This window comes from Triturus cristatus, chromosome 7 (genome assembly GCF_964204655.1).
Source record: "Triturus cristatus chromosome 7, aTriCri1.1, whole genome shotgun sequence".
Taxonomy (NCBI): Eukaryota; Metazoa; Chordata; class Amphibia; order Caudata; family Salamandridae; genus Triturus; species Triturus cristatus.
Genome location: NC_140590.1, coordinates 40,757,159 through 40,780,414, shown reverse-complemented (window position 1 = coordinate 40,780,414; position 23,256 = coordinate 40,757,159). Strand labels below are relative to the sequence as shown.

General features: G+C 49.3%; 1 protein-coding gene across 1 annotated transcript in view; it reads left to right on the top strand.

The window, feature by feature from the left end:
* The window catches only part of MEGF8 (multiple EGF like domains 8), a 634,126-nt gene that overhangs the window by 441,996 nt on the left and 168,874 nt on the right, over positions 1-23,256 (top strand). The window contains exons 29-30 of the mRNA XM_085615576.1: positions 9,881-10,085; positions 10,542-10,713. Coding sequence (XP_085471702.1) covers positions 9,881-10,085; positions 10,542-10,713 — 377 coding nt within the window. The remainder of the gene's footprint in view (positions 1-9,880; positions 10,086-10,541; positions 10,714-23,256) is intronic.

The window sequence follows — 23,256 nt, the reverse complement described above, 5'->3', positions numbered from 1 at the left end:
ATCGCAGATGCTGCTGGTATTAGTTGTGTGCCTTTATCTGGCATTTACAGATGCTGCTGGTATTTGTTTTGTGTCTTTATCTGACACTTACAGATGCTGCTATTTTTTGTCTGCCTTTATCAGACGGTTACAGATGCTGTTGGTATTGGCTGTGTGTCTTTCTCTGACAGTTACAGATGCTGCTGGTATTTATTTTGTGTCTTTATCTGGCACAGATGCTCCTGGTATTTGTTTTGTGTCTTTATCTGACACAGATGCTGCTGGTATTTTTGTGTGCCTTTGTCAGTTACAGATGCTGTTGGTAGTTGCGTGTGTTTCTCTGATAATTACAGATGCTGCTGTGAGGGGAGTCACTTTTTTTTCACCATAATATCCCCTTTCAGGCTCTAAATGTAGAGGGCGGCTCATGGCCGAATGACACTCTTGGCACCGACTGATGGGTGAATACACTCTTGAGGTTCAGTGTTTGTTCCTGTGGGGCCAGGGGTGATGGGTGGCAGTGTCTCTGGCCTGTACAGCCTCAGCCATCAGGCTGGAGCGTGAATGTAATGCTCTCCACAGCTGGAGGCGAGCACAAGCAGCCAGCTTCTTTAAACATGTCCCGTCTAGGAGCTTGGCTGCCAGGCCCCTAGGTTTGTCAGCCAAAGGCAGAGAGTTGCGGCCCATGGACAGGAAGGAGGGGGCGGGCGGATCATCGTAAGGCGCCCGGGGGGCTAATCCGAGGATTATGGACATCCCTGCACTTGAAGACACTAATCTGTCCCTCAGGAGCCGCAAAAATGGGAGAGAAGGCAAAAAAAACCTCAACCTTGAGAAATCAGGGAAAGCGAAGACTTACAAACGTGCACTTTAAAGGTATACTAGAAGAATGCGTGATTGCATTTGCCAAATTTTGGTTGCAAATTCCCTTGAACCCAACACTCTGCTGGATTCTTCTAACCACAGATTCCTCCCTTTAGAATCCCCCCCCCCCCGACACCAGGCAGCATCTGGGAGATGTGAAGAGCATTGACCCTGTGCACCTGTAGGTGGCGCCGTCTGGCACTGCTGTGACACCATGGATCCGCGTATAGGGGCCACCACTGCATGCCAACGTCATTTTCTTTCTTTCCTTATCTTTGTGTGTGGATCTGGCGCTTGCGCCCAACTTTCTATGGCAATTGGCGAGCTTTGCCTTAGGAAATTCAGCCTTTGTTCCCGTCTGGAAGGCGACCGTCTCCCCTCCCGACATGACCGAGTTAAGCCTTGTAGGGTCTATTGACAGATCTTCACTAGCTGTGTCTCGGTGTTTAGTTGCAGTGCACGACTCCAAGTCCTCCGAGCTGTGTGCCCTTGGGCATCTGAAGGTGATCCAGACCATGAAGCAAACCTGTACTTCGCTGAACCCTGAAGTCCTGCTCAAAGTTTAGGGTTCAGGCCCATTCCCACTCTCGGGGGGCATTGCCCGTTAGGTCCTCATCACAGTCCAAGACTGCCGGTAAGTTGAAGAAAGCCTGCTGGATTTGACCCAGTCCTGCCACTCTTAGCCTGAGAGATCACAAGGGCATCACCGTGCCTCTCTGCCTCTTTCCTGCTCCCCTACCGAGGAGCCAACCCCGCTGCTGATTTTGATGCACCCCGAGTTTCTGGGGCAGTCTGCGATGTCGCAACAGATTGAGGATTTTAAAGAGTCCATGTTGTGTATCATTGGAGATGACAAGGAGAGGAGTATGCCTTTCTGCCGCTCCTGCCCTGTTCTGAAGGATGACCGGGCCCAAGCCATCCTAGACCGATCAGGGAAGCAGAGTGCGGCCCGAACCTCTGGGACCTCTGATCCGGGTACCGCTTCGGGAAATCTCCCTTCTCGACAGCAAGGCCGAGTCCTGCTCCCAGACCTGCACAATGTCCTCCTCTGTGAAGATTGAATGGCGGCGGCTGACTGCATTCAAACTTCCTCCCGAGGTTGAGGATGTAATCCTGACTGCTAGGCCCCCCTCTAGAGCCTGCTATGCCTGGCCCTGGGACAGATTTGTAGCCTGGTGTGGCACCCACAATAGTGACCCATTACTGCGTTGCAGGCCAAACTGTCGTATGTCCTTTTACTTGTTGTATCACTGGCGCACCAAGGACTTGCATTTTCGCTGTTATAGGTTATCTGATGCACCTTGTGGCATTTTTATGTTTACCAGACCAACCATCCTTCTTCACATCACCAGTTGTGATGCGGTTTCTAAAACATGTTTGACTCATTTTTTTCCCTTTAAAACCCTAGACTAAAAACTGTCAGTGGAATCTTAATTTGGACCCGTACTTTCCGCCGGTGCACGCCAGGCGACCCATGCACAGCTCTTCTACATCTCCTGATGCTGAAGACTGCTCCTGGTCGCAGCTCGGTGCACGAGTGGACTCCAGACTCTCAGTGCAGCCCACGTGCACAACTGTTTCCTGATAAAGTGGTGTTGAATACCAGGGTTGCCCTTTTGTCAGATGTTGTTTGACTACTTTTTATGTGGGGTAATCCATCACTTTCCCAACGTTCTTTGTTTCTTCTCACCCCTCGAAAGAGGAGAGATGTCTTTGCCTGCATCCCAAAAAAGCTTTACATTTTTACATTGATGAAAAACCGTAGTGTGGACACTTAGCTGTTTGTGGTGCTGTATGGGACAGAGCAAAGCAAGGCAGTGTGGGAAAGGAACTGTGTAATGGCGGATAGTTCTCTGCTTTGAGATTCGCGTGGCCATGTCTAAGAAGCGGACCCTGGACGGATTAAGGACCCACTTTTACCAAAGGTATAACTGTTCCCACTGCGCTGGCATGCAGAATGCCTGCCCTCAACTGCAGTCCGCTGTGATGTTGTTGGTGCCCTATTCACGATGCACTACTGCCTTGACAGCCAAGTTCAACACGATGGGCATTTCGCCCGCATGGTCCTGCAGGTCTTTTGGTCTGAGCCATTCCACAGACCCACCACTGTGGAAGGTACTGCTTTGGTATCTATTCTAAAGGCGTGGGCTCTGCAATTGGAAGTATTCATCAGAAGAACAAGTTACTTTCTTTGGGTAATGCTTTTTCTGGTGAATCTTGTATCTACCTGCGGATCCCTCCCCACCACCCTTCCTTCTTTTTGTGGAATGGTCTCTTTTTGGATCTGCAAAGGCCCCAGGTTAGAGATCTGCACTCTGGTACCTGATTATTACTCCACGTCTGTGGGTGTGGACAGAGTCGAGAAATGAAATCACGTGGATCCACAAGGGTAGCGCTTATATGCAGCTCCATTGTTACTTCAAGGCAAAACAAAATCAACGCGGAGCCGCATAATGCCACCCAACAGTAAATCTGATAAAATTCCACCAGATCCGATCTGGGACCTGGAGATAGTCTAAAGATGAGGTATGTGCAGTTTTGCAGCGTGAATCTTTCTGGATTCACTATGCTGTGCATTATTCCGCGATCTTGTGGTTGGGTCCGGATTCGTAGTCCTTTCTTTGTTTTTTTTTTTTCTTTTTCGTAGCCCAGGTGGGCGTCGACGTCCACCATTTGGTGCACCTCCCGTGACGTTGTCGTGCTTCCTGCGGAAGTCCCACCTTTGGGGCGCCATCTTCAGATTCTTTTTTCCGCCGTTGGGTCTGGATCGTCATCGGGAAGCTCCAGAATTACACTCGGAGGAAGAAGGAAGAAAAGCGAGTTTCGTCGATAGAATCACTAGAAGATATCAGGAAAGGAAGAGATTTCATCAGGAGCGCGAAGAAAAGAGGACCAGCGCCCTTTTTCTTCGACGACCTTGGAGAATGCACGCTCAGAGACCCTGAGCGCAATGGACAAGACGCCATTCAAGTTCTGCCCAAACTGCCACCACAAGTTCGCGCAGAAAGACCAGCATCCGGTCTGCAACCTCTGCCTACCGGTCGATCACCAGAGTATCAACTGCAACGCCTGCTCAGCCTTCGCGCCGAAGACACTCAGGGTGAGAGAGCGACAGAGAAGAGCCAACGCCAACATGGATGGCAAGGGGAAGCCCCCGACGCTCTACGATCTGGGCCTCTCCACGGACGACGAGGACAACGTCGCCGAGACAGCCGAAAACTTCACGGTCGTAGAGACCGACAAGAAAAAAGAAGACGAGGTAAGAGAATCGTCGAGCGCAAAACAGAAAGTACCTCGACAACACGAGGGTGACTCGAGAAAAACTGAGTCAAAGTCCACGAAGGGAGCCCCGGCGCCGAAAACTTCGACGTCCAAAGTGGGAACCACGGACAAGAGGCCGAGCAGATCCTTAGAAAAGGACTCCCTGGTGCCGAAAGACGCCGAAAGGCAAGGGTCGTCAAACATCCCATGAAACGGGCCGATCGACGCAGAAAGAACGTTCGTCGTCGACGCAAGTTTCATCGAAAAGACCCGCGGTCGACGCCGAAAGCATCTCCGAAATGGAGAAAAAGAAGAGGCGGCTCGAGGCCGAAATGGAGAACATCCTTCAAAGAAAGAAGGAGTTCGACGCCAGGATGAAGGAATTCAAGATTCCAACGGTTTCATCGGCGGACGTCGGTGAGGTCGAAGACGAGTTCGACGCCGAAGGGCTGACAAGGGATCTCGAAGAGGAAGAAGAGCCCTATTATGAGGGAGAAGCCGAGGAAGAAGACCAACGGTCTTTCTACGAATCGGCGGCATCTACCAGCAACGACGTCGAATGGCACGATCTCGACCCCGAAAACCCGGAGGAGCCCGTGGACACGTACCCTTCGAGGCCTTCGCCACCCGACGACATCGGGGTCTACAATATGGTGGTCAGGAACGCAGCAATGGCCTTCGGCGTCAAACTCGACGAGGAGAAACCGAAAGCCGATTTTCTCGTCGAGACACTGCTCCCCATCCAGACAAGGAGCCAGTTCCTCCCCATGCTACAAAGCGTGATGAATCAGGGGAGAGAAGCCTTCAAGGAACCTGCGACCTGCCGGTCGATCACGCCCAGGACAGAGAAGAAATATAAGCACTCCTCCCTGGACCCCCCTTACATCAAGGGTAGCGTGACCGCGGACTCCATCATAGCCTCCACGGCCAGGAGAAGGGCCAACGTACCAGCAACTTCGGGCCCACCTCCGGATAAGGAGAGCAGGAGGATTGACCTCACAGGAAGAAAGGTCGAGAGGAACGCCGCAATGCACTGGCGCATGGCGAATTCGAATGCACTCCTCAATAGACACCAATACCAGCACTGGGATGAGATGGGGGAGCTAGTAAAGCACCTCCCCGAAGAATACCGCCAGAGAGCCTCTCACCTGATAGACGAAGGCAAGAACATCGCCAACTCCTGTATAAAGACGGCGTTGGATGGGGCAGAGACTTCAGCGAGACTCATGGCCATAGGGGTCACAGAGAGGAGGCATGCATGGCTAAGAATCTCGGGATTCAAACCGGAAGTGCAGAACAACATCCTTGGCACCCCCTTCAACGGAGAGACACTGTTCGGAGCAACAGTGGACGAGAAGCTCACCCAGCTGAAAAAAGAAAACGAGACGGCGAGGTCCATGGGGGCCCTACAGCTGAGGGGAATGAGGCGAGGAAATCCCTCGAGGAGACCCTACGGTAGGGGAGGAAGCCAGCAGGGGACGTCGCACCAGGCGTTCCAACAAGGTCAGCAGGGTGAAGGTCACGGACAAGGTCAGCAGAAGCAAAACTGGCAATATCAACCTCGGGGCCAGTCCTTTCGCGGGAGAGGGAACGGACGTGGCCAAAGGAGGAGAGGGGGCGAACAGCCCTCGTCGAAGTGACTCAGCACGCAAGAGGACGCCTACCCTCGCCAGGACCCCAAGGGTGAGGCGCAAAAAAGTGTCATCAGGGGGAAGAGAAGATTCAAGAGCCTACGAGCATACGACACCTGTAGGCGGAAGACTGAGGTTCTACCTTCAGGAGTGGCGGCGTATAACCACAGACAAGTGGATACGGAACATCGTGCAGTACGGATACTGCGTAGATTTGGAGAAAAGACCGCCAAACAGGAAACCGAAGGGAAGACTGAGATCGGCCCAAGAACTGGCAATACTCGGAGAAGAAACGCGGAAACTCCTACAAAAGGGAGCCATAGAGACAGTGCCGTTCAGAGAACGCAACAAAGGGGTCTACTCAAACTACTTCGTGGTTCCGAAGGTAGACGGAGACCTCAGACCCATACTGGACCTCCGTTACCTAAACAAGTTCATCAGAACGCAAAGGTTCAAAATGACTTCACTGCAGGAGGTTCTGCCACAGATAAGAGAAGGGGACTTCATGGTCACCGTGGACCTCAAGGATGCCTACCTTCACATCCCAATAAACAGAAGGCACAAGGGCCTTCTAAGATTCAACATCGAACAGGAACACTACCAGTTCACAACCCTGGCCTTCGGATTAAAATCAGCACCAAGGGTCTTTACAAAATGCCTGTCGGCGGTAGCGGCACACCTACGAAGGCAGGGAATACATGTCTACCCCTACTTGGACGACTGGCTGGTCAAGGCAAACTCACGCGAAAAGTGCGAGAGGCACGCAAAACGCGTAACAGACACCCTCACGAATCTGGGATTCTCGATCCACTGGGGAAAATCATCGCTGGAACCGGAACAGGTGAAGATTTTCCTGGGGGCAAAGATCAACTCCCGCAACAGTACAGTAGTGCCCAGCGACAGGAGGACAGATGCTCTACTGAAGGAGACGAAGCTCTACCAGAAGGGGCGAGCTCTGACAGTGAGGGCTGTGAGCAAGACGATGGGGATGATGGCGTCCTGTATCCAGCTGGTGCCGAATGTACGCCTGCACATGAGACCATTCCAGGAATGGCTACAACAGCAATGGTCACAAGCAAACGGAAGTTGGGAGGATCTAGTGGTTGTTACGCACGCAGTGCAGGAGGAGATAACTTGGTGGAACAGAGACAACATAACAACAGGGAGAAGCCTGACACCACCAATCCCAACAGTGACCATTACCACGGACGCATCGCAGAAGGGATGGGGAGCGCACATGGACAACCTCAGAGTGAGGGGTCTATGGGCTCCAGCAGATGCGGTCCGCCATATCAACTACCTCGAGTTGAAAACAATCCTGCTAGCCCTGAAGGCATTCCAGAGACACCTGTTCAACCAGAGGGTGTTGGTCCAAACAGACAACACCACGGCGATGTTCTACATCAACAAACAAGGGGGGACACAGTCGTTCCCACTCTCATCCCTAGCTCAGGAGATTTGGAGATGGGCCATACCTCTCAGGATAGATATACTGGCAATTCACCTACCGGGGAAGGACAATGTGGAGGCAGACTGGCTAAGCAGGCAGACCTCAGCATCGCACGAGTGGGAGCTCAATGCCCAGGAAACGGAGAAACTCTTCCGGAGATGGGGGACTCCCACAATAGACCTATTTGCAACACGCCACAATGCAAAATGCCAAAGCTTCGCGTCCAGGCAACCAGATCAGCAATCCAAGGGAAATGCCCTATGGATAAGCTGGTCGAGGACATTTGCCTACGCCTTTCCACCGATACCCCTGTTGCACAGAGTGCTCGACAAGTGCAGAACCAGCAACATGACTCTGATCCTAGTGGCTCCGCAGTGGGCGAGGCAGACATGGTTCTCACAAATTCAAGAAATGGCACAAGGCAACCCATACAGGTTCGAGAGGAGGAAGGACCTGCTCTCAATGCAAAACGGAGAGGTCCTGCACCCAGAGCCAGAGACCCTCAACCTGGCGGCATGGCTCCTGAAGACCTAGAGTTCGCACACCTAAGATTGCCTCCGAGCACGATGCGAGTGCTACGGGAGGCGAGGAAACCAACTACACGAAAATGCTACAGCGCAAAATGGAAGAGGTTCACTGTGTGGTGCCGGAAAAAGGGCCTGCAAAACAGAATGACAAGAGACGCAACAGTACTGAGGTACCTCACACACCTTCTAAAGAGTAACCTCTGCTCTAGCTCACTAAGGGTACACCTAGCGGCAATCGTGGCCTACACCAGAGGTGAAAAGGGTGGAAGTTTCTTCAGCTCGCAGGTGGTGAGGAGATTCATGGAAGGAGCCAAAAGGATGGCCCCCCCGAAAAGGTTGCCGCCGCCGGCATGGAATCTGAATGTGGTCCTGACGGAGCTCATGAAGGCACCGTTTGAACCCATTCACAAGGCCACACTGCAGATGTTGACCATGAAAACGGCCTTTCTGGTGGCCATAACCTCACTACGCAGGGTGAGCGAGCTTCAAGCACTAACGCTGCAGGAACCCTACATTCAGATTCACAAGGATAGAATAGTCCTGAGGACGGACCCACACTTCATGCCCAAGGTGGTGTCGGCGTTCCACATGAATCAGAGTATTCAGATACCAAGTTTCTTCCAAAACCCGACTTCAAACGCAGAAAAAGCCCTGCACACCCTCGACGCAAGAAGAGCGGTGATGCACTACATTGAGAGAACCAAGGAACTCAGGAAGTCGAAACAGCTGTTTGTGTCCTTTGCTACTAGCTTCATGGGTAGGCCAGTGACTAAGGGCACCATCGCGAGGTGGATTGCCCTCACTATTCAATTCTGCCACAAACAGGCAGGACAGGAGCTAGCGGAGGGGCCGCAGGCTCACTCCACAAGGAAGAAAGGGGCCACCGTTGCCTTCCTGGCGAACACGCCCATCCAGGACATATGCCTCGCGGCAACTTGGGCATCTGTGCACACGTTCACAAAACACTACTGCGTGGACATTCAGATGAACAAGGAAGCACAGGTTGGACAGAAGGTGCTTCAGCACATTTTCAACGACCAACGCTCATCTTCCACCCAGCCGCCACAGAATTAGGAAAACCGCTACAAAGTCTATGCACAGCATAGTGAATCCAGAAAGATTCACGCTGCAAAACGAATAGTTTCTTACCTGTCGGTGTAGTTTTGCAGCTTGAAGATCTTTCTGGATTCACTAGCGAACCCACCCACCTCCGCCAGGAAGATGAGGCTGGAGGAAGAGGGGGTAAAATGGAAAAGATCAAAGAAATGAAAACATACAGAAAAATGGACAAGAAGGATTAATCAATCGCCTAGGGTTAAAAAAAAAAAAAAAAAAGGAAAAAAGAACCCGAAGATGGCGCCCCAAAGGTGGGACTTCCACAGGAAGCACGACGACGTCACGGGAGGTGCACCAAATGGTGGACGTCGACGCCCACCTGAGCTACGAAAAAAAAAAAAAAAACAAAGAAAAGACTACGAATCCGGACCCAACCACAAGATCGCGGAATAATGCACAGCATAGTGAATCCAGAAAGATCTTCAAGCTGCAAAACTACACCGACAGGTAAGAAACTATTCGTTACAGTATCCACCAGATGGTGTTACCGAAGGTAAGTAAATTATTCTTCGGGTTATCACCTTTGATCGTTAAAAACAGGAGAGAAGAATGAAAAGCAACTTTTTATTCCCGTTTTTTTAAAGTGCAATGTTAATTAAGCTGTGTGACCCGCCGTTCTACTTATCTACCGGTTTGGTAGGAATGGAATTGTTGAAGGCATAGAGATCACAGGAAGCATTGGACTTTTTCTGTAGTCACAGTGTGAGTGCCCCCCTGGTCATGCTGTTACTCCCACTTGTCAGGTATTCAATTCCAGGATGCATTGGACTCTAGTCACTTTGTGAGTGCCCCCTGGTCATGCTGTTACTCCCACTTGTCGGGTATTCAATTCCCGGATGCATTGGACTCTAGTCAGTGTGAGTGCCCCCTGGTCATGCTGTTTCTCCCACTTGTCAGGTATTCAATTCCAGGATGCATTGCACTCTAGTCACAGTGTGAGTGCCCCAGGTCATGCTGTTACTCCCACTTCGCAGGTATTCCATTCCAGGATGCATTGGACTCTAGTCACAGTGTGAGTGTCCCCTGGTCATGCTGTTACCCCCTCTTGTCAGGTATTCAATTCCCGAGCGCCGCTGGACACAGATGCTCGCCGGCACCGAAGATGGTGGACCTGGTCCCAGCCCTCGTTATTTCCATGCGGCAGCCTACATCTCTTCGCGCAATGCCATGTTTGTGCTGGGAGGACTGACGAACACCAGCGTAACCAACGACTTCTGGGTGCTAAACCTGACAACTCTCCAGTGGAAGCAGGAGACGGTGAGTGAGCACCATTTCACCTTCCAGTGTCTCATATCTTCCACACCATGCCCCAGTCACCCGTGCACAGACCCGGCCACATGCTCGGTTGTCTGCTCTGTCTGCTTGTCTGGCACCACTGTGTATCATGTGCATCTACTCATAGGTGTGTTGCTGCATCATTGTGTCTTGTGCATTGCTTTGATTCATCTGTAAGTCTGAATTAATGAGCTCTGGCCTGGTGCTGTCTGGTGGGAAGTTGCCTCAGTCTGCACCCATTGGTCTGTTGCAGATAACGTGTCTGCTGATGCATACCGTTACCGTTTAGAACTCCTATGTGTGTTGCTCTCTCTTTTCTGGGCCTATTGCATCTTGAGCATCTGCTCCCATATTAGAGCACCTAACCCCACCCCACTCCTCTGCCGACAAAGCTTCCAAATGTCTATGCGCATGTTTACAAGTTCTCCCTTCCTGAAGGTCCCGCTACTTCCTGCTGTTGCCGGACACACCCTGACCCAGCGCAGAGGCTCCTCGCTGCTCCTGATTGGTGGATATTCGCCTGAGAATGGTCTCAACAACCAGCTGCTGGAGTATAACGTGGAGACGGAGAGCTGGAGGACTGGCCACCAGAGCGGCACTCCACCAACTGGTGAGTAACGCTGTGGCGCAACTCAACAAGTGCTGTGCGGAGATGGTCGTTTGCGCCACTGGCTCGAATACTTATGGAGCAATCGGCGCTTTCTGCAGTCCATCTTACATGAACATCTTTGCACTGAGGCAAAACATGGATCAAAAGGAATGTTTACTTAATAAGAAATGGATCACACATACTTTCTGCTACTTATGCCTTTTCTAAGTTTATTTCTGCCTCTTTAGACTCTTGTGAGCCATCCCATTTCTTACACCTACTCTTCTGTCAGTGCACTGTTATTTAAAACCTCAGTCACCCCCTGCTAAGCTGCACTGGCGCTTCCCTTTATTTCCTTCCTTTGCCTCCCTGCACAGTTCAGCATACTAAGCACTTTTATGTTTTCTCTGCCAATTTGTGGTGCTTTCCACCATACAAACCATTGGAAACAAAACATATTGGTTGGTGTTATTCTTTTTTTAGTTCTTCTGAATTTGATAATGTATCCTGACACTGTGTGCTGCTCAGTCTCCATGTACGTCAGTCAGCTCAGGAGCCACTCTTGGAGGTCCAGATTACGACTTGAAAAACCAGACAGGGAAACCGTGTCTCCATCTGATGCTTCACACATTGAGCGGGTTAATCCGGATCCTAGTCCCTCGTAACCCTCACACGAGGAAGTGTAAACATGTGATGACGGCTTCGATAGCCCACTCGCGACTCTACGGGGTCTCCAACTCCTAAAAGCCCACATCTGCATGCTGGCAAGAGCAAAGGCAAAATACCTATGTCTTAAAGACTGCAGCTTGGGGTGCTTCACATGCTTATTATGAGCATCATAAGTGGGACACAAGCACTTGGCCTGTTTGTCAGATTTTATTTAAGAAGGTGTAGTTCTATTGTCTGTTGGACATTCACGTGGCTGCCTCCTTTTCTGGTCGGATTCACTCTGACCATCACCTAAGATGCCAGATGAGATGTATCTGCCTAGAGTGATGGATCTGAGTCAGCGCATCAGTGTCTTGGGACAGCGATATGACTTGACAGCGAGACCATCACATGCGTGTACCATCACTTGGGATCATTGACGGTGACCACCCCTTTACTTCCACGTGTACCGTTAACTTACTCCTAGCCCAAATCCTAGTGCAAAGTCGAACGCCAAGTAAAGCGATACTTCAATTGGCAATTTTAATTAAAATGTTCATGAATAAACTCAGTTCGATGAACAGAAATTAGGGAACACTTTTCCTTTTTTCTGTGCTTAACCCTTAGTCTGTCTTCTTGCTGTAAATTATTCAAATGTTGGAAATTGTTTTAAAGTTGTAGTTTTGAAGCCAGGGATACAATTACCTGCCAGCCTTCTTTGCAACACAAATACATGTCTAATGGGATGTTCAATATTGTGGTGTGTTGTGTTAATTTGCCACAGTTGTGGTGTTATTGTAAAGACAAATCCATACCGTGTTGTTAGAATGAATGGGGTAGTCTGCCCTTGAGAGTTGTTCATAATCCATGACCTCCTCCCTCCACATGGCCAGCCCTTTGTTTTCCATTCGTTTTTGGCTGTATGTACAGCACTTCATCCCAGATGCCTTTCAAACACCACGCTCGCACACCCTGAAGACAGCTTGATCTGCTCTTGGTGCCTTTGGAACCCAATTCTGCACAGCATGACTGACCGTTCTCAAGTGAAACCCAGGCCAATGAATCCTGTTAGCATATGCCGTCATATATTGTGTTGAACTTGACCCTCTCTCCAGGTCGCCCCCATATGTTTTGCCTCCACCTACCCTGTTTTTAGGCCTCGCCTAAGCAGCGCTTAACACCCAATCTGACACCGTCCGATTCCCGGATGTGAAAAATGCTTTCTGCCTTTGGTGGAGACGTTCTATAGTATGTGCCGCAACCCACTGCGTCGACCTGTCTTGCACTGGTGGGGGCACGCTGGGGAAGGGGGAGAAGGAGCTTGGAGGGGGCAGTTTCTCCCAACCTCCCCCGTCCCCAACGAAGGGCCTTGCAGACCCACCAAAGGCAGCAGTGCCAAGGGATGTTGTAAGAAACTGGCTCTATATATACTACACCAAAATGAGGTATAGTGTGTATAGAGACCAAGTGACCCCAGAGGTAGGCAGAAGTTAAAGTTAGATAGAACCTTCCTCTCTGTTTGTGGTAGAGTGGTCGAGCAGTAAAGCAGTATCCGAGGACAGTGTTAAGCATTTGATGTACACACTCACTCAGTAAATGAATTCAGACACTCAAGAACTGAACTCTAGGCCAATTGTTTTTGTATAAAAATATTCTTTTAGGTATTTTATTTCTAGAACCAAGCAAGCCTGGCAGAGGTAAGCATTAAATACTTTGCAGTAATAAATGCTGAATGTTATATAGTTGTATTGCAATTGTAGATGTACTTTGGGTTGACTTACAGTATTGTTTCAGGGAAATGGAATCACTTGTAAAAACAGTACATAGTTTTCAATGGGATTTTCAGTCAAATAGCAGGTAAGTTACTTTTCTTACTCCGTAATGGATGCCTGGATGCAGCACTGGGACATTTCCTGTAAACAGGTAAGTAAAAACGTTTTGGTTAAATGGTACAATTTAAAAGCATTTCTTTAGTTTTTGTAAAACTCCACACTTGGAAACTTTTTCAAGAAAAAGTGTCAATGTTATCCTATGGAGGAAAAACAGGTTATCGGTTTGCAGGTCGGTAATCGACTGTGGGAGATAAGGTTCTGGGGTTAGACTCAGGGGTCCCCCAAGGTCATTGATGCACTGAGATTGCACCCTCAGTGGCACTAGGGCAGCCGGGTGAAGAGTGTTGAGGCCCAATGTTATCCAATGGGGGATAGGGCGCCTCCGGTTGGTGGCTGCTGGCAAGCAGGCCACTGGGTTGTGGGAGCAAAGCTCCTAGGGTTTGGCTCAGGGCAAGTTGGGAACCAAAGTAGCACCAAAGGTGCACCTTCAGCGGCACTAGGGTGACCGGTTGCAGGGTGCAGGTTTGAGGTCGGGTGCCCTGTTTTCAATGGAGAACCTCCAGGACAAAGAAACACTGCAGGCTCGGGTACGAGGATCTTCCAGGTGCGACCACCACTTGGAGAGATAAGTTGGGATGTCGTGGGTTGGTTAGGCACCGTCTGTTTAGGCACACAAGGCTGCGGGGCGTCTGAGAGAAAGTGCCATCTTTCTTGCATGGTATTCCCCCACTTTTTGCTGAATTGCTGAATGCACTTTAACTGAGTGTGCCCTGGACTCCTGCCAATCAGGTGCCCAGGGCCTATGTTCCTTCCCTAAACACACAAAACCCAAATTGGCAAACCCTGGCCACATGTCAGCCCCTGGTAAATGGTACCCTAGGTACCCAGGGCCTTGTGACCAGGGAAGGCCTCTAAGGGCTGCAGCACTCATTGTGCCACCCTTAGAGGCCCTGTACCCTTACACACACACACTGCCTTTGCAGGCTGGGTGTCTGGGTGCAAGACAAAACAAAGAGTCGACATGGCACACATCCCTGTGTGCCATGCCCATCACCTACACTGCCATGGCATATATCAGCCACCCCTCCAGCTGGGTGCCTTATACCAATGGTGCGGGCACAGGAGCAGGAGCCCTGTGCCCCTACGGCACCCAGGTCCATTCCTGGGCACTGTAAGTGCAGTGCTGCCATTTAAGAGTACATGGTGCTGAGAACTCGTCAAACACGAACTCCACAGCCCCATAATGGCAACACTGAAGACTGAGAAGTTTGGTATCAAACTTCTCAGCACATTAAACCCACACTGATGCCAGTGTGGGATTTAATGTACCAAGCACCCCAGAGGGCATCTTATAGATGCCCCTAAAACCTAAACTACAATCCACGTCTGCTCTGAGGCTGCCTAGGCTGCCACACAGCAGACATGTTGCTGGACCCCTGGGTAGGAGAGCCCCTGCTCTCCTGGGCCTGCAACAATGCACATCCTGGGCGAGGTGCTAAATCTCCTCCCCCAGGATAGGCAGGGGGAAGCTTCAAAGGTATGCCGCCTCTGTGAGCTTCCCCAGGCCACCGCAACCCCCCCACTCTGGCGGGAAGCTTGGCCGGAAACCCCAAATAAGGGCAGGGGATGTGCCAGCCTGCCAACCCCACCCCTCAGGTGGGGGAGGCGAGGGGAAGCACATCTCCGGGCTCTCGCCATCTTGAAGATGGGAAGCCCTACCCTACCAGGACTAGGCCACTGCCCCCCTCCCACAGGAGAGAGGTAGGATAGGGGGTGTACCCACCCCAGGCCAGGGACCAATTGGTCCCTGCCCTTCACCTACCCGTAACGCCCCTAAATCTAGTATTTAGGGGCACCCTGAACCTTCCTTCCCGAGATTCCAGATTCCGAAATACAAAGAAGAGCACGAAGAAAGAAGACCTGCCCTGCAGCTGCTAAGAATATGAAGACACCAACTGCTTTGGCCCCAGCCCTACCGGCCTGTCGACCCTCGAACCTGCTCCTGCTCCAGCCCGGCATCTCTTGTGGCCAGCAACCTCACAAACCCCGGAGGACCTGGCTACCTTTTGGCTCCAAGCCCCTGGGACTCCCATGAGTAGAGGCTCTACTCAAAACCTACTTCTAATCCCTGGCAGCAGCCCACGAACCGCGAACCCAGCACACACTGCACCAGCCAAGCCTGGCCGGTGCTGGAGTGAACAAAGACCACGAGGACGACCCCACGGCGACTGTGACCCCGAGTCTGGCACCCAAGGACCTCCCTCGACACTCCTGAAGAAGCCTGCAGCCTCAGAACAAGGTGCCCCCCCTACCGCGATCAACAGAGGGTAAGATTTCCCGACACCAAAAGGCACCCCTGCACGCGGCGCCCCACGGCCCCCTGTGCCCAATCCCGGGGTACCTACCTATCCTCCAACTACCCAACTTACCTCTCGAAGTGGTGGTGGCACCTGAAGAGTTCTCGTCCTCGAGCTTGCGGTCTTTTTCTAAACCGGAGATTTCCCATTGAAATCAATTGAGCGCCCGAAGGCTCAAAAGCACTCTGCACCCAGCCGCCCGAGTGGCCCTGGCAGTGCAACCTCTACACCTACCTACTTCCCCGCTTGCCCTGAGTAAGTGACCAGGAGCCCAGCTCCCACAGCCGCGTGGCTTGCTAGTCAGCAGCCACCAACCAAGGCCCCCCTATCCCTCATAGGATAACATTGGGCCTAACTCTCTCTGCACCCGGCCACCCTAGAGTCGCTGAGGGTGAACCAACTGTACCTACCTGACCCTGGGGGACCCCTGAGTCTATGCCCAGAACCTCAACTCTGCCAGTCGAGTACTTACCTTTTAACCGATAACTCTATTTTCTTCATAGGGTAACATTGACCGGCTTTTTCCTGAAATTTCTTCTGTGTGGACTTATCAAATCTTAAAATATTCATCAAAAATCAGCCGAGTAACAAACAAACACTCACCTGCTATTAGGTGAGCTCCCAGTGCTGGATCTTGGTGCCCAGCACTGACTCTGAAAAATACTTACAACTGTACTTACCAGTAACCCAATTTTCTCCCATAGGAAACCATTGACTGTTTTTCTGTGAAATTTCTTTAAGTGTCAATTTCTGCAATTTTTAAATATTCTTTAAAATTCGTATAATATCTGAAAACGTAATTACTTAACTGTTTTGGATAAAGGTCCCAGTACTGAGTCTAGGTACCCAGTACTGGATTACAAAAGTAGCGAGAACATACTGTACCTGCAACTTGAATTTTCTTCCATAGGGAATCATTGACTGTTTTCTCTGAAATATTTTCTAAGTGTCAACTTTTAAAATAGCAAAATATTGTTTAAAAATCATCACAGCAATTAAGTCGACTTTCATCACTTGATTCTAAGTACTGACCCAGGACTGAATCTAGGATCCAGTCCTGGAATTCCAAAAGTAATCCTAAAAGTAATCTGTTGCAGATAACTTGAAATTTCCATTGAGCTCAATGCATTAGTGTGTTTAAAATAGTGTTGCCTATTGCAACCACTTGTAACTGTCTACAAAAGTCAATTGCATATTGCAAAAGTATTTATAATAAAGCATCTCATTCTGAGAAAGTATATTTTAATGCCAAGTGTTGGTTCTAAAATAAAACAAGCATATATTTTTTTTTATATAAACCATTGGCCTAGAGTTTAGTTCTTGAGTGTGTGAGACCATTTGCTGACCGAGTGTGTACAACAAATGCTTTACACTGTCCTCTGATACTGCCTTACTGCTCGACCAAGCTACCACTTTAGAGAGTAAGGTTATATCTAACTTTAACCTCTGCCAAACCCTTGGGGACTGTGGACTCTGTACACCCTGTACCTATTGGGGAACAGTATATACAGAGCCATTTTCTCACAGCGTCTGGTACAGGGGTGCCTTGGGACGTTGGAAAGTCTTACCCGCTTTGGTCGCGGTAGAGGGGTTCCTCTCGATTGAGGCTGCAGGCATCACCTGGAGGCTTGAGGCAGGTCAGGAGTCGCCGGATCTCTGGTCAGAATTGCTGGGGTGACCTCCTCCTGGTGTTTTTCCACTCTAGCTCGGGCCAGGTTCAGCGGGTGCATAGTGGGCTGTATTCGCGCTATTCGACCGGAACAGAAGCTGCAGTTTGAACAAGCCCGGTGTTCACGAAAGATTCAGTCTTTGAAGTGAAGGCAGGCAGGTCCTCTGGTTTTTTCGAGGTTACTGGCTGCAAGACACAACGGGATTTCACAGAATCAGGTTCGAGGGGAGACAGGCCTCTAGGGCTGGGGCCAAGTCAGTGGGCGTCGTCCTCTTGTTAGCTCTGCACGGCTCTTCGGTCCTTCTTCTTATTATCTTTACTTGTTGCTGGATCTGAGGAAGCAAGGTTCAGGGTGCCCCCTAAATACTAGATTTAGGCGTGTTACAGGTAGGTAAAGGGCAGGGACGAATGGGTCCCTTCCCTGGGGTGGGTACACCCCCTAGTCTGCCACTCTCCAGTGGGAGGGGGACAGAAGCCTGTCCCTGGTTGGCTGGGTCCCCCCATCCTAATGATGGCAGGGACTCGAGGTTGTGCTTCACCTCGCCTCCCCCACCTGAGGGATGGAGTTGGCAGAGGTGGGCACACCTTAGTTCCTCACATGTTTTTCCCGCCCAAAGTGGGGGGTAGAACCAGTGGGGAGCAGTTGCTGAAAGCAGCAAATGGTCTGGAGAGGCTCACAGGCAGCATGCCTTTGAAGCTCCTCCTTCGTGAACCCTGCCCATCCTGGGGGAGGAGGCTTGGCACCTCGTCCCAGGATGTGCATTATTTCAGGCCCCGAGAGCAACAGCTCTCGACCCAGGGGACCAGAAACATGTCTGTTGGTGGCAGCCTAAGCAGCTGGTCGAGTTTCAGGGGGCATCTCTAAGATGCCCTCTGTTGCGCATTTTACATTAAATCTCACACTGGCATCAGTGTGGGTTTAATGTGCAGAGCAGTTTGATACCAAACTTCCCAGACTTCAGTGTAGCCATTATGGTGTTGTGGAGTTTGTAATGACAAACTCCCAGCACCATATACTCTTAATGGCAACACTGCACTTACAGGGCCCAGGAATGGACATGGGCACTGTAGGGGTACAGAGCTCATACACCTGTACCCTCATCACTGGCATAGAGCACCCAGCTAGAGGAGTGACTGATGTATGCCTGGGCAGTGGTTTGTGGGCATGGCACAACGGGATGTGTGCCATGTCGACTCGTTGTTTTGTTCTGCACCAAGACACGCAGCCTTCAAAGACAGTGTCAGTATGTTAGTGTCAGGGTACAGGACCTCTAAGGGTGACACAATAAGTGCTGCAGTCCTTAGAGGCCTTCTCTGGTCACAGTTCCCTGGGTACCTGTGGTACCATTTACCAGGGGCTGACATGTGGCCAGAGATGTCAATTGGGTTTAGGCTTCAATGCAGTTTTAGGGAAGGAACACAGGCCCTGGGTACCTGATTAGCAGGAGCCCAGGGCACACTCAAAGAACATCAGCAATTCTGCAAAACTTGGGGGCATACCATGCAAGAAAGAGGGCACTTTCTCACAGATGTGACTCCTCACAGAATCTGTTATTAAAGCTGAGGGTGTTGGAGTTGGCATATTTATTGACCTGGCATTATGGCAAGGCTGCCTCGGGGGCTCATACACTTTTTGTTTTTGTGCATGGAGACCCTAATCCGTTCCCTACACTACTTTAAGTTGGTAGCCTCACTTTCATTTGTGGCAGCAGCACAAGTGCGTCAAATATAAACTAGTCTGGTTGATTGTTGACCGCAAATAAATGCGCTGTATGCTCCATGACACACTTCAAAGCACTCTATCAGAAACGGAGCATGCAGTAATAGCAAAGACGAGCAGGCGACACGCACCATCGCTTCCTCTTTCCAAAATGACACAGAGTATTGAAAGCTGCTGCCTTCCCAACAAATGTAACTATGTTTGTATTTCATTTTGTGGATTCTATAAAATGTCCCAATTTGTGTTTGTGTTTGATATATAATTCTGTAGTTTCTAAACGCCTTACGCACTCGCTCCATGTAAGCACTCTGTTTACATTCTTTCGCATGTCCATATTTTTGTCACTGTCTATATCCTTCACACACCCTTGCACAGAATAACAATTGCCACTGGAATACCTTCCCATTCCCCGTGCCCTCCACAGAATGTTGACAACACAAAGAAAGAGGGTAGAGGCTATAAGAATCCGCACCCAACAGATGACAAGTGTCTTTAGGTCCACACGATAGCGCAAAGAACCAAGGAGTACTCCCCTCTATACTCCTTATTTAGGAACAAGTCCTACTTTACATCAAATACACAAGGGTTCAGCACTATATAATATACATTTGTTTGTCAAAGTTCAAGATTCACACAAAAATGAATTATCCCAAGTCTTCATTTCTTGAAAAAAATATATTTTCTTCTTTATTTTTCTTTAAAATGTTTTCTTTATTTTCAAGAGGTCAAGAGATCATAGGTTGTATGACACAAAACAGGCCGTCATTGTATATAGCGACTGCAGAAAAAATGCACAGAGGTAAACACAAAGGTTTAACATAGGAAAGACATATAGATATCCATTTACTACTGATTTTCGGATAGTGAATCCAGAAAACTTGTATAAATCGCGGCTTCCCTGCTTAAATTGTGTAATCCTAAGCAATCATTCCACTGTATGAAAACTCCTTTTCCTTCAATATTGTGTATGTGAGCGCTTTCCAATATGTGAGTTCAAAATACTAGTTGTACAAAAACCTATTTTTGTTTGCTCTGATTTAATAGATGTTGCTCAATATGATTTTACCTTAAATGAAAAGACAAGAGGCATTTGGCAAAACAGGAACAAGCTGGTTTAATTAAGCACAGCGGTCGGGAGAGTATTGACAGAGGCACGTCTGAAGCCAGTCTCATGAAGCTTGGGCCGCACATATATACATTTTGTGGTTGCAATAAAACACTTTGACGTTCTTTGAAAAGCAATAGTCATAAATAACAAGAAAAACCATCTTATAAGGGGGACACAGGTGGCTCTCTACCTAGGGGAAAGCTAATGTGGACAAGTGTGTGCGTGTCCAGACGTCCGGTGTGGTAAGAGTGTGATCACCTCGTGCAGCGTGCTTACCTTGTCCGGATTGGCTAAGTGTTCCTAACTACATGTGACATCTAAGTTTGTGGTATTTTGGGAACACACTCGTTTGGCAATAACGTGTTTCATTTGTGCCAATCTTTTTGGTCCTGGTTGTGGTGTGACTACGTATCTGTGGGATCGATCAGGGTCTTCCCTGGCTGCTCGTTTGTATTTGGGATAAGTGTAACCGCTCTTGCGACCTGTCACTCGGCAGCCATGGGTTTGCGTCGCAGGGCCTGTCTGACCATGTATCTCGGACTTGGAGTGGATGGAGAGGTCATATCGGATGAGTCCTACAGCAATGGTTCGAGTGCATGCATGTGTAACATGGCAGTCATTGATATCATATTTAACTATATTATTATACGTACAGTTGTTACATCATTCATCAACATTGTATTCACTGATATTGACGTCATTATGCGTGCAAAAGTTACCGTGTACATCGACATTGGATTTACTGGTACTGACATCATTGGGCGTGCATAAGTTACAGTGTACATCGACATTGGATTTACTGGTATTGACATCATTGTGCGTGCATAAGTTACAGTGTACATCGACATTGGATTTACTGGTACTGACATCATTGGGCGTGCATAAGTTACAGTGTACATCGACATTGGATTTACTGGTATTGACATCATTGTGCGTGCATAAGTTACAGTGTACATCGACATTGGATTTACTGGTACTGACATCATTGTGCGTGCATAAGTTACAGTGTACATCGACATTGGATTTACTGGTATTGACATCATTGTGCGTGCATAAGTTACAGTGTACATCGACATTGGATTTACTGGTACTGACATCATTGTGCGTGCATAAGTTACAGTGTACATCGACATTGGATTTACTGGTATTGACATTGTGTGTGCATAAGTTACGGTGTACATCGACATTGGATTTACTGGTATTGACATTATTGTGTGTGCATAAATTAGGGTGTACATCGACATTGGATTTACTGGTACTGACATCATTGTGCGTGCATAAGTTAGGGTGTACATCGACATTGGATTTACTGGTATTGACGTTATTGTGCGTGCATAAGTTAGGGTGTACATCGACATTGGGTTTACTGGTATTGACGTTATTGTGCGTGCATAAGTTAGGGTGTACATCGACATTGGATTTACTGGTATTGACGTTATTGTGCGTGCATAAGTTAGGGTGTACATCGACATTGGATTTACTGGTATTGACATTGTGCGTGCATAAGTTACAGTGTACATCGACATTGGATTTACTGGTACTGACATCATTGTGCGTGCATAAGTTACAGTGTACATCGACATTGGATTTACTGGTATTGACATCATTGTGCGTGCATAAGTTACAGTGTACATCGACATTGGATTTACTGGTACTGACATCATTGTGCGTGCATAAGTTACAGTGTACATCGACATTGGATTTACTGGTATTGACATTGTGTGTGCATAAGTTACGGTGTACATCGACATTGGATTTACTGGTACCGACATCATTGTGCGTGCATAAGTTACAGTGTACATCGACATTGGATTTACTGGTATTGACGTTATTGTGCGTGCATAAGTTAGGGTGTACATCGACATTGGATTTACTGGTATTGACGTTATTGTGCGTGCATAAGTTAGGGTGTACATCGACATTGGATTTACTGGTATTGACGTTATTGTGCGTGCATAAGTTAGGGTGTACATCGACATTGGATTTACTGGTATTGACGTTATTGTGCGTGCATAAGTTAGGGTGTACATCGACATTGGATTTACTGGTATTGACGTTATTGTGCGTGCATAAGTTAGGGTGTACATCGACATTGGATTTACTGGTATTGACGTTATTGTGCGTGCATAAGTTAGGGTGTACATCGACATTGGATTTACTGGTATTGACATTATTGTGCGTGCATAAGTTAGGGTGTACATCGACATTGGATTTACTGGTACTGACATCATTGGGCGTGCTTAGCTTACAGCGTACATCGATATTGAATTTATTGGTATTGCCGCTGCTATGCGTGCATACCCCTTAGTCCAGATAGATTGACACTCTGCAGGGAGCCATGGCGCTGGCGGGGCAGCCTCTCTTATTTATGTTCCCAAAGCCGGCACCAAAACCAAACAAGACTAGATTGAAATCTTATGTGAATGTTATTTTTTTATTTTATTTTTGTTTTGTTATTTGCCGCAGGCACCGCTACCCTGCGTGACGGAGCCGTGTAATCCTGCACACATACCCGCCCCCTGGACCTCCTAATAAACAGTTGTGTCATCACTCTGAGCCGCCTTGAAAACTCCCATCGCGTGACTGGAATGCGCAGCGAAAGACCACTGCATGCCACACTGTGTGATGCTCCGCAATTATCACATCTCTGGGTACCTACCTTGAATGAGCAGGATGCAGACTGTAGAAATCCCCCCGCGCCCCGGCTCCGCCCACCTGAAACGTTGCTGCATGCATGATCCGGACGAACACGAACTGTCTCTCCTCCGGCACCACAAAGGCATGGTCTCCAGAGCTGAGGCGGGAATGTCTCGTCCCCCATCACCTAGCGCCGGTTCACGAAGTAGGAATGTGTCTCTTCCCCCATCGCCCAGCGTCGGATTACGAGGCAGGAATGTCGCCTTCAGAACTGTGCCTGGACTTGAAGAAACCGGCATTTTCCCAGGATCACACAGTGCGGTCGGGTGGGGAGCCCTGGGGTCAGGAGTGAACGCATCTCCTGTAAAGTGACATTTCTTTCTCCACCCCGGGCCTCTGCGTGTAGGCGCCGCACGGAAGGTATTAGCCCAGCCCAAGAGAAGTGTCAGTGGACCAGGGCTTCATCCAAGGGTGCCCAGGCCTGTAGGAGCCTGTCTCGGTGACAGGCAGGCATCAAGGTTCGAAGCCACTAATTACAAGCCTCCTAGGGGACAATCCCCGCCCCCAGAATCTGCAGGAGGTGAAGCACTTGA